Here is a 12,163-nt window from a genome sequence, read left to right as displayed (position 1 = left end):
ATGATTGGTGCAAACTGTATTTGCAGAAGTGAGCAGTCCAAAAACATGCACATTACAGATGAATCGATTACTCTGTATTCTGTAGTCCATAGATGTGAATATGAGTGTGAATGGTTGTTTGTTGACATGTGCCCCATTCCAGGATGCACCCTGTCTCTCAACCAAACTCAGCTGGGATAGGCTCCAGCTCACCCGTGACCCCAATGAGGACAAGTGCTTTAGAACAATTAATGAATTATTGAGTTTCTGTATAAGTATAAAACAAAGAGCCAACTTGTGATACACTAATAGAGAACAGTGAATGAGCTTCAAGTGGCGCAGCAGAAGAGCTTTTGCCGCTCAAATCTAGCTGATTAGTATCAGCAGTCATTAATTATGAGCGTCAGACTGGCTGATGTTCTCAGATGAAGCAGAACATGTTTGGCTGAGCAGCTCAACCCTCTAATGATGCTGGTAAACAGAAAGATAATTGTCCTTTAAGTTGACTGCAGAAGTCATTCTAAAAGGATTGTCACAAGAAGACGGAGATAATGCAGAGTAATTAACAAAAAAACATCAACAAAAAAACAAAACAACACTAAAGCCAGCATATATGATGACATGTGTGACATATGCATATGTTTTCTTACCGGTGAAGTCAGTGTTAACAGGCAGGGTGTCACTTGGAAACTGGTAGTGGCTATTCCCAGAGAACCACGTGCCTCTGATGAAAGAAGCTTGGGGGTCAGAAAGAGAGATGTCTGTCCTCTCCACCTGAAAAAAAAAACAGAAGAATGACATTAAAATTTCAACTATAATACAACTTTTTCAATTTTAATAGACACTAGTCATAATCAGTTCATGAATTATTGTGCTATGGACAGGAGCATGTTTCATAAGGTCACTATGACCTTAACCTTTGATGACCATTCGAAACACTTCATGCTTGACTTTAAGTGGATGTTTGCGCTGGATGGATTGGAATTCCCTCAAGACCTTCCCGGGACATCGTCATACAAGGGAAGAGGACAAACACGCCGTCCTTCTTGCCATGTACCAGATCAACACTGATGCAAACTGGGTTGTACATCACCAAAAACAAACTCTTAAACCTTTGACATACCTGGTACAGTGGGTGTGGTCCATTTAATTGAGCCGGGACATCCCAGTCTATCTGAATGGTTGTGTCATTGACCGGATGCAGTCGAGGTAAGGACAATCCTGTTGGAGCTGATACAAATAAATGAAAAAAAAAACAGCAGAGAAAAAGGAGACTGTATCAGCAAATAAAAACAGTACCTTCACAAAAAGCAGTACACCCCTCAAATGTCTGTCATCTTATCTTTTCATTATATATCATTATAAATACAGTTAAAACTGTCTTTTTTGTGTGTAAATGTGTGAATTAAACAAATGAAGTAGCTGTTGAAGTTATATAGAATTATGTATGTTGCAGTTTTAGTGTCATAATAATTATGTTTTCATTCATGTTATTTATAAAATTCACTTTTCCCCCCCTCACAACTCAGTATTTCCTGACATTGAGCCTTGGCTATTACCACTTTTTTCCATTTAGCAGAGGGTCAATTTAATTTCCTTCTTTCACTTTTGAAGTTAAATGAAATGTCCCTATTAAATACACTGGGTGCTATTGCAACCATAACTTCAATATGTATTAGAAATAAATCAAGCCAAGACTGGTTGATATGGTGAGTGATGATATCCAGTATGTGCAATAAGAATGGAAAAGGGGAAACATAGCATGTGACGGAATAGTTTACAGATGTGTGTGCATTAAGTGTCATCCCATTCTTGCGTTTCTTGGTGTGTGTGTGTGTGTGTGTGTGTGTGTCTCCCTCTAATGGTCCAAATGGTTTTCGGTGGGCGTAAATTAGTTCTCAGTGACACGCGTGCGACCATCATCAGTGCGACTTCTAATAGAGCTCTTAAAAGGGGGAGTGGACGACATCTCATCTTGGCACATCAAACCATAAATTACTGCCAATCAATAGCGTACCAGTCTATTGAAATTGAGCTATGGTGACATTAAGAACATTGTCTGCACTGCAGCATGCTCACACTGCACAGCATATATACACATATCCTATTTTAGACATAGCAGGCATTATGTGTCTACAAAATAAAATGTTAGCCGTACATAGTAAATGTTGTGTATTGTTTTTGTTATGGACATTTGAATAATGATACTTTAGTAACATTTACTTAAGTAGGATCAGTAGATCACTTTTTACGACAAAGTTCATATGGTGACGTCAGAGGCACTTATGAGCTTCCTGTGGTGGCCCACCAGGCATGGCTGCTGGGCACTCATTGCTGCCATTGGCCGATGACTCGTATTTAGTACTCATCTTGTAGCCCATATTATTAGTTGAGTATTAATTTGCTGTGTGATGATTTTAGCGTTCTTTGTAATATGACACCATGAGTCAGATTGTTATATTGATTAATGAACTCCTGTGATTTCCAATAGTTTGACAAACTCACTGAGAGCTCCCGCAGTATTTAAATGATTAGTCGCAGTTTTTAAGTATTGGAGACATCACAAGATTAAACATGATCATAAACTATAGCTACACCACGAGGTGGAAAGTTTAAGAACAATATACTTTTTTATATATTTTGAGGCTTACGCCATCTCCAAATTATAGAAAACTAATTATAGAAAATTCTGACCCCAAAAAACAGCTCCATGTTAAAAGAACACATAAAGACACTGTACATAAAATATGCTTTGAAACGTGATTAATTGATCACCCGTGTGACTTTTCAATCAGACCTGAGCTTTTCCTGAGGGGTTATGTGCTGCCGTCGGGTGTTGTGCTTGTTAATTCACTCAAGTGTGTGTTTCATACAATGGCACGTCCAGTTACACTTACCAGTGTGTGCTCAAACACACATCCATACACTCACAAGGTTAACAGTCCAGCAGAAAGGTTAATTTTAGCTGCCGAGATTGTAATGAAGCAGCTAAATCACATAGCGTCTCCCGCGAGCCAAAGTGCACATTGGAGTTTTCTGGTTTTGCAGCACCTGACATGTCCTAACAGGCTCTTAAGTGTACAGTTACAGCACGCACACAAGCACACAACTTATTGACATGGCCATTTCTTGCCATGCATATTTTTCCTCTCAAGAACGGCCTTAGGCCAATTATGCGTAAATCAATAAAGTCCCTGTTCTGTTGAGTGGTGCTAGTGTGAGTGTGTTCGTGTGTGTGTGTGTGTGCAAGTCCTGTGTGTGTGTCTTGTAGAACAAGTCTTTATGGATGTAGAATACATAAAACATCACCATCAGCCCCTGATTAGCCACTCACTTTACGTCGTGATCGATAGCTTTCTGGGGAGACGCACACATGGAAACAATTGCAAATGCTTCAACACATATGGACAGTTTGCATCTGTTCTCCGCGTGCACACTAATGTTTGGTCATGTGCTTCGGTGTAGCTCCGCTGATTTTGCAGATGCTGCCTGCTCACTTACAACAGATGGTAGCAGTGCTCTAATGGCCCGCTTGTATGTATGCTAGATTTATTAGTACATCAGTAACATACTCAAGTGCACCTTACTGGGCTGACCACTTAACGTACCACTTAATGTGGTTTGTGCTATTTCTACAGACAGTTTCATCATCCTCATTCGGGTGGCGGGTGTGCTGAAGCCTATCCCAGCTGACTTCGGGCGAGGGGTGGGGTCTGCACCAGTCGCCAGCCAATTACAGGGCACTGTACTGTAGACTAACAACCATAGCTATGCATGTTTTTTGGAATGTGGGAGGAAGCCAGAGTAGTCGGAGGAAAAACCATGCACTCAAGGGGAGAACATGTAAACCCCCCCACAGAGATACCCAATGAAGGTTTGAACCCCAAATCTCCTGACTGTGTGGCCAACATGCTAAGCACTTCAATTTGTTTTACTTAACTAAAACTTTGCAGAATGTTCAACATGGGGTCACATCCAGCATTTCCTGCCTACAAAAATATTGAGTCAAGTTGATGCCTAACAGCTCAATTGTGGTTTTATCTGACCACATCTCATTCTCCCAAACCTTTCTGGAATCATCCAGGTGTTCTTTGGCAAACGTGAGACCAGTCTGTACATGTGCCTTCTGGCACTGCAGGATCTCAATCTATTACAGTGGCTTACCAGTTTTTCTTGGCGACTTTGGTACCAGGATCCTTGAGATCCCTTACAAGCTCCTGCCTTGTAATTCTGGGCTCACTTTTCTCAGAATCATTCCAACTAATAGAGTGATGGCGGTTGACTGATCTTGTACTTCTTCCAATTATCATGCCAACAGTGGTCTTGCTGAAGGGACAGGACTAAGTTGTGTGCTTCATTGGTATGTAAACCGGTGTGTGGGGGACAGAATTCTAGCTGGATAGTAGGGGGTCAAATACTGTACTTATTTCACTAAACTAATACAAATTCATGTATAATTCTGTGTTCAAATGAACCCACCAAATATAACATTTGAAAAACAACAATGGAGGGAAGACGTTGTATATTAGGGTGTGAAAAAAAGCATGCTCAGTGTATAAAATGGAATGTAAACATTAGCACACGGGCACGACAAACACATACAACAACAGTGCATTGCTTTTAGAACTTAAGCAAAAATAGCATCATCTCAATACTTACATAACATAAAAAATATATAATGTTGCATTTCTGGTGATGATTGCAGTTTTAAACTACTTAGAAACAAGTGAAAAATCGTCAAATAAATGCTATGCAAATTGTTGTGAGATGAAAAAATAAATAACTAAATAAAAAACCTTGCCAAACGGCATATGTTGCTATCATTTCTTAGAGTTGAAACAAGGGACATCTTTGGCGTTGGATGAAACACAATGGTGGCAACAGATGTGGCTGTTAAAAATACATTCAAAAAGTCAACTGGGTACAATAAGCCATATTGTATTGTACTGTATTACAGTCAAGAGAAGTCTTTGGAATCACTTAAAACAAACATTGTGGCTGTGTCAACAGATGTAGCCATTAAAAATACATTTAAAAAGTCCACCGATTACAATATGGGGGATCATTCATCACCGTAAGCACAAGAAGGACTTTTTAAGAATCGAACGCAATGAAAACAGTCGCTATGTCGACAGATGTAGCTGTTAAGACTACGTTCAAAAGATGAAATCCCTGAGCAAGTATTTAAAGATGAAAAGCTGTCTTTTCCCTATCAACCACCCATTGTATGTGCACCTAAAACCATAAACAAAACAAGAAAAAAAGAGCTGTAAGAATAAAATACAATCTCAAGTGAACAGATGGAAAAGTATGTAGAAGGATCAAGTGTGAAGAATGATTCATGTTTCTCTGCTGTCATGTTCTATTTTTTTTCTAAACTGAACAAGACTGAAATGGATTTTAGGCAAATACAAAAAAAAGACAGACTATTAGAAAACACAGAGAACATAATGGCAATTAATTTAAAAAATACTCTTTAACAATGATTCTGTATGCATGTTTGTACACTGTTTACCACCCAGACTGCCAGACAACATTTGACAGACAATACAGATTGCTTGTGAAAAAATACATGTCGCAAACGTCAATTGCTTGACTTTACAATAGTGAAAGATTATATATTTAAAAAATATATTGCATTATTATTATTTATTATGATTATTTGAATTATTATTATTATATTTATTTATATATCCTAACAATGACAACCATAATATCATTTAGCATCAATTTGTGGGAGAATAAACATTCTAAAATGCACCTTTGTGGTTTTGTGACTCGGTTAAATGAAACGATTGTTTGTCCTGTCATATTTTTTCATAGTACTTTTCTTAAAATTAATGTCAAAACCTCATCTTGTGGACCCTGTGCATCGTCTCGTCTCATGAGTTGTGGGTGTCTCGTGACATCCCTAGTTAATATACTGTATACATGTACAGGCACAGTGTTTATACAACATATATACCGTATGTGTAGTACAGGGAAAATCATCCAAAAATGATGAGATGTGAGTAGAAACGGATGGATAGATTTGGAAAGTGACACATCACAATTTCTTCCATTTTCACTGGTAGTTGTAATTATTAAGTGTTTGTCCACATAATCTAACTTTTTAAAATGAAAACATCAACCAAATAAAAATGTTGGTATTACCTGCAGATAGAGTCCGACCCGAGCTTTTTAAACTTGTAATGCAGCCATTCTTTGTGCAGAGTGTCACAGTGAAGTTGTACAGGTGGTAAGGCTTCAACCCTTTCACTATATAAACAGGTTGGTCAGAGGGTCCAAAATGCTGCAGAATCTAAGAAAGAGATATTAAAATAATATGAGTCACATGAACTGTGTGTTTCTTTTATAATGATAACATTTAACACTAACACTCCGGTTTCCTCCCACATTCCAAAAACATGTTAGGTTAATGAATGTGACTATGCATGGTTGTTTGTCTATATGTGCCCTGTGATTGGCTGGTGACCAGTCCAGGGTGTACCCCGCCTCTCGCCCGAAGACATTTGGGACAGGCTCGATGTACCTGCGACCATAATGAGCATAAACAACATAAAAAAGGGATGGATGGACACTAACCTGACTGAAGACAGGAGGAGCATAGGTGTTGTTGGTTTGTTCAGTCAGCAAATTGACACGAAATTCAGTGACCTGCCCTCTGGCAATGACCCCGTCACGTTCAGTAGTACACCAAGTGACCTGAAGGCTGGTGGAAGTCAGGGCAGACACTTCTGGAGGAGGCATTAACTCTGGAACTTAAAAAAAAAAAGGAAACAGATTAGATAAAAACATATTGGACTGTACCACTGATGGCATCTGGGTGTAAAATAGACTATGACTGTTATGTTTTCTAGCACAGCATGTATACACATGTCTGCACATAATCAATGACACACACTCACACATTTTAAATGATGTTATCCTATGCTTATTACCCAGACACATAGCTTAGAGTGATGTTGGGGGCAATCGCTTAGTCTTAATGAGCCATATCATCTCTTTGAAATTCAAATACCTTAATGAGTCCCCTCTAAGAAAGCACACACACGTACTTCATTTCCTCCCTCATTTCCCCTCGTTCCTGCTCACATTATGTCTAACAGTCTGTTGTGTTACTTTTAAATAAAAATCACATTTTATTCCATTGTCAAAAGGTAGGACATTTTTCAGAAATGTTTCATTTTATTACAGGTTTGTTGGATTCAAAATGTTGTATGACATAATTACTGGAAGATAGATGATAACACACTACACTAAGTTTAAAAAAAGTCATAATATCAAATCAAAATATCAAATCAACTTTATTTTTATAGCACTTTTCCTGCAAAGACATGCAACAGAAAGTGCTTTACAGAATTAAAAACAATTACCACAATTAAAATGAAAAACAATTACTAAGAAAGCCCCTCCCTCCCACCCTCCATACTAGACACACACACACACACAAAATCACACACAGGAAGGAGACATGGCATGGCATTGAGGATCAAGGAAACGGCACCTTTGGGGCCGTCCACACTGGGAGGAGCCGCAGGTCGTGCCATCAGGGGACCCGCACCCAGCCCCCCCGACTCCGACAGACGGGCGGACCCCCACATTAAAGGGATGAACCCCCAGCCGTCCGGGTCGAAGGGACCGAAGGATGGCACCCCCTCAGCAGACCCGACACAGCCCCCAGTGTGGAGGACCCCCCCTGAGAAAATACTGGAGTTAAAAGCTAAAAACTAAAAGCATAAAATAGGGCTAAAAAGGGCAAAAAGGTTTTATTTGTCTGTGCTGTCTCAGTCATCCAGGTCATGATAATCTGTCAAAGTTGAATAGAGGCAACTAGATTCTTCTTGTCACATTGTAACCTAACATGCATGTTTTTGGAATGATAAAGAAAGATGCACAGGGTTAAGGATAAGCTGTACAAACCTCCTTCCATTGTTCGTGCGGTAGTCCAACCTGATGAGACACTCCCTGCCATATTGACACTAACGACTCTCATCTGATAGCTGGAGAAGGCCTGCAGACTTGCCACAATAGTGCTGCTCTCAGGGGGGGAGGCTCTGACGCTATTGTTGAGCTTTGCTTGCGAGGGGATGCTTGGATCAAACCACCCCGTGCTGACAAAGACTCTTTTTTCTCCAGACAGACTTGACAGGTTTCGTGATTCCACCGGACCCCGTAAAAAGACCTCATACCTTGTGATAACTCCTGCAGGAAAAGCAGTTAAAAAGTTATGTGTAGTATATTAAAAGTGACACATCGTGTAGTAGCTGTGACTATAGTCACAGGAATACTTTCTGGTTTCTTCATGTCCTCAAGGAACCTACCGATACATGCACAATACTGACACCTGCATCCAAATACAAATGCATGGTCATAAATGACCGCAATCTATCCAACTGGACATCCTCCAATTGTTAGTAAAACTCACACACAACTTTATTACCACAATCTAAGCATTAAGTATACATGAAAATACTGTATAAATAAAGATAATGCTTAGTTTTGTTGTATGGCAGTAGAAGCATAACCCATAACAATGAAGTTATGTATCCTATAATTGGTATATGTATATCAAATGTTCACGTCCTAAAGATTCAGGTGCTGCCGTGTGCTGTGACCAGTTGGAACCTATACTGATGTCAGACCTGGCTTGAAGCTGTAACAAGTCTTTAACAATCCAGGCCAGATGTGAAGTAGGTGGGGAGCATGTTGGGAGTAACGTTGCATGAACGTGAACTTTATTTCTCTTCAAAAGCAGCCTGTGGATAACTGCAGCGCACCCTGAACCTGTCTAGACACTTTATTGCTGAATACTTAACCATCCCTGACAGAATGCATTTTTCCCTTTTGGCCAGGGCTGTATGCTGCTACGTCTAACACCCACTGCACTCACTGACACACGACCAAGCTGCTAGATAATGACTCCCGGGGTAATAATACTCATTAGTCCAACCACTCTTTCCAAATAGTGTATATTTAGATTACATTTTCTGAATGGACCACAAAATTTCCCTTGCTCTATTGCCAATTCAGCATACTTATTAAAAAGAATAAAAGGACAAATTTTATTATGAAGTCCTACTTGATACTCATTGCATTTACCTAGACTTTTTTAAACAAATGCTGATGTGTTTTTAAGGATAGTCAAAGGCCACAATAGAGGGAAAGTGATGGATAATAATTGGCACAGTTGCGTCTGGTACTAAGTTCATCTTTGCTCTCTAAAGGGTAAGCAGATGACTTTTCTGTCTTTAAAAGCTGAGCTGATGACAGCTACAATGAAGGCAGGGAGGCGAGGAGAGTCCATGTTACTTAATGTGCTATATGACAGAGATTAACATTTTGGCAGAAAACACATAGGGCCCTATAAATTCCGCGTTCACGGAATCGCGGACGGAATCGCGGAATTGGACAATAAAAACGGAAATTATTTTGAATGCGGAATATCGCGGAAATGCTGTTTTCATGAGAAAGAGGAACATAAACCTGGGGAATCGTTCCCGGAGGTCGGTAATCAATGTGACACAATACCTGCCTACCGCCCTTTTTCAAACATGGCACTCCCCCCGTCTGCGAAGAAGTTGCGCAATACCACGCTAACGCCGAAATACAGAGCCGAGCAGTACCCAGGTGACTTCTATGTATCTGGTGACATGTTATTTTGTACTTTCTGTCAACACTCAGTTGACTGGAAGCGAAAAAACACATGTGATGACCACTTGTTATCCAAAAGTCATCTAAAAAAAAAAAGAAACGCATAGCGCTAACGCTAGCAGGGAGCCCGGACAGACATGCGTTACTGCCTCGTTCAAGTCAGCGGACTTAAGAAAAGACTTCGTCGAGGATTTTGCCTTGTTTTGATGCACTTTATGTACTGTGGAAAAGATTGTTTTAATATGTTCTATGTTAAAAAATTGACTGTGTTTTGTATAAAGTAAAGTATATTTTCGCTTGAAGAGAAAAGGCTGGTTGAGCACTTTGATATTTTTTAATATGTTATTTGAAGTACCTAGTGCAATGTTGTGTTACATGATGCAGTAGTAAAGTATTGAGGAAAAGTGCAATATTGTGTCGCCTCAATGAATGTAAGTTCATTTCTAATTAATTAGTGTGCATTTTATTCATAAACATTATTAAAACGCACTCTTTTGTGGTAAAATGAGTAAAAGGTAAAACAAAAATGGAATTCCAAAAAATTAAAACGGAAAAAACGGAATTTGGGAAAAAATAAAACGGAATTTGGGAAAAAATAAAACGGAATTTATAGGGCCCTAAACACACAGGCACAAACGGTGTGAGAAACCTGACTTGAGCCTTAGAGCCATTACAAAGCCTTTTGGATTTAGCAAAGGCACTTCCACTTCTGTGTGTGTGGCTGTGAAAGGAGGGTGCTTCATGTAGTACGTAACAATTCTTGACTGACATAAAACTGCACGTCATGCTATTAGACAGGTTTGCTTCAGTGTGTGGTGGGTAGCCTGCAATATGCCAAGATAGATATAGTGGAACCTTGGTTAGCATCATTAATTTGTCCTACTCTCACCAAAATGTACATTAACCAAATCTATTTTGTCCATAAGAAATATTGTATATCAATTTACTCCGTTTAAATGATGAATGAAAGGGATAAATGAATACTTCAGGTTACTTTTACCTTCATTCAAGACATGATTTTTGACGTGGCTGACAACAGAAAGGAGGTGGTGGATCTTGCTGCCACATCGTGTCTTTGGGAACAGTCACATCTTCAATGAATGTAAAAGTAACCTTAAATGTTCGTTTATCCCTTTCATTTGTAGTTTATATTCATTTACAATTACAACCACTGATGACATCATAGATTGATGACATAACATAGCTGACTTCTAGTTGTGGTTGCCATTTTGTTTGGCTAGCTATGCTAACAAGGAGGGACATATTGTGATACAAATACATTAAGAGCAAATTTGGACTCACTACAAGATGCGTGCCATATTTGTTGCTATTCTGTAGTGGGTTTATATGGTAAAGCAATATTTCAATTAAAAAAAAAATTTGTTCTTGTTAAAAATGGTCCTGGCTGCACAGTGGACGAGTGGTTGGAACGCAGGCTACACAGCTATGAGCGCCGAATTCGATTAATTGATGAAGTGATATTAATTGAAGTGAATGAAATTCATAATGCCCTCATTGCTTCAAAGCAACTATGCAATATAACCTTTTTGATGTGAATGGTAGATGAACAGTACCTCAATAAAGTTAGCGGCCATGCTCTGCTTCAGATTGTCACAGTACATGTTGGAATTCATACTTTGCTCAATTAACCGCAGCTCCCCCATGTCGGCAGCACTCGTGCAGCCCCAGACCACAGCGATGCCAGCATTGTGCTTGCGTGTAGGCAAGACAATTACCTAGCAACTCAAGTGTTATTTAAACAATAACGGCTGTGTGTTAAGGTACTGTCAGTGGATAGTGAATCTATGCTATACTAGTTCTACACTGGTTTCATTTCTATAGTTTTGTCCTTTGAGAAGATGCACTATAATAAAAATGGTTGCTGAAATGTGAGGGGTGAATTCATTTTTGTGAGATACTTATTATTTCAAATGATTGATTATGTCCATCCCTAGTCCCTACCTTAATGATGAAGTACTTAAAATGTGCCTGTGTGTTTATGGACAGACTTCATCACAGAGATAGCATCACAACTGTACAAGTGGCAGTCGTGAAACTTTATAGTTGTGTAGTTTAGCGCAAAATGACCCACCGTTTGGCTGAGCGGGAGGCTCCCATGACGCAAACAGGGTGTGGGGTCCAGTGGCGGTGACCTTGGGAGGGGATTGGTTTTGTGGGGGGGTAGCAGCTGTCAGCAGTGACAAAGGTAAAGTGGAGGTGCAGCCTCCAGATGAGCATGCCTTTTAAGAGAGGAAGAAACATTTCATTTTGTGCTAAACTGCGATATATATTTTTAACAGCCGTTCTCTGGCCTACCTGCAGTGTGACAGTGTATTGGGTGAAGGCCTTCAGGCCACTTGCCACTGCCTCAGTAGATAAACCTGTGTAGTGGATGACAGACTCTGCTTCACTAGAAGATTCTGTGGAGGACAACACAAACCTGTGGGAGACAAAAACAACGTTCGCTTCGTATTTCATGACACACTTTCATGAAGTTCCCCCACAGAAACTCAGAAGAAGTTAATATGCC

The 12,163-nt window shown here is 39.7% G+C and overlaps 1 protein-coding gene across 7 annotated transcripts in view; it reads right to left on the bottom strand.

Moving 5' to 3' along the window:
* Nucleotides 1-12,163, bottom strand: part of ush2a (Usher syndrome 2A (autosomal recessive, mild)) — a 154,419-nt gene that overhangs the window by 108,917 nt on the left and 33,339 nt on the right. For all 7 annotated transcript variants that reach the window (XM_058088964.1, XM_058088969.1, XM_058088966.1 and 4 more), the window contains 7 exons: nt 11,950-12,073; nt 11,726-11,873; nt 7,903-8,184; nt 6,565-6,740; nt 6,133-6,280; nt 1,103-1,209; nt 630-753 (listed from right to left, as the gene is read on the bottom strand). In XM_058088964.1, coding sequence (XP_057944947.1) covers nt 630-753; nt 1,103-1,209; nt 6,133-6,280; nt 6,565-6,740; nt 7,903-8,184; nt 11,726-11,873; nt 11,950-12,073 — 1,109 coding nt within the window. The remainder of the gene's footprint in view (nt 1-629; nt 754-1,102; nt 1,210-6,132; nt 6,281-6,564; nt 6,741-7,902; nt 8,185-11,725; nt 11,874-11,949; nt 12,074-12,163) is intronic.

Source organism: Doryrhamphus excisus, chromosome 12, assembly GCF_030265055.1.
Source record: "Doryrhamphus excisus isolate RoL2022-K1 chromosome 12, RoL_Dexc_1.0, whole genome shotgun sequence".
Classification (NCBI taxonomy): Eukaryota; Metazoa; Chordata; class Actinopteri; order Syngnathiformes; family Syngnathidae; genus Doryrhamphus; species Doryrhamphus excisus.
The sequence above is the reverse complement of the archived record's forward strand: the minus strand, read 5'-3'. Positions and strand labels throughout refer to the sequence as shown.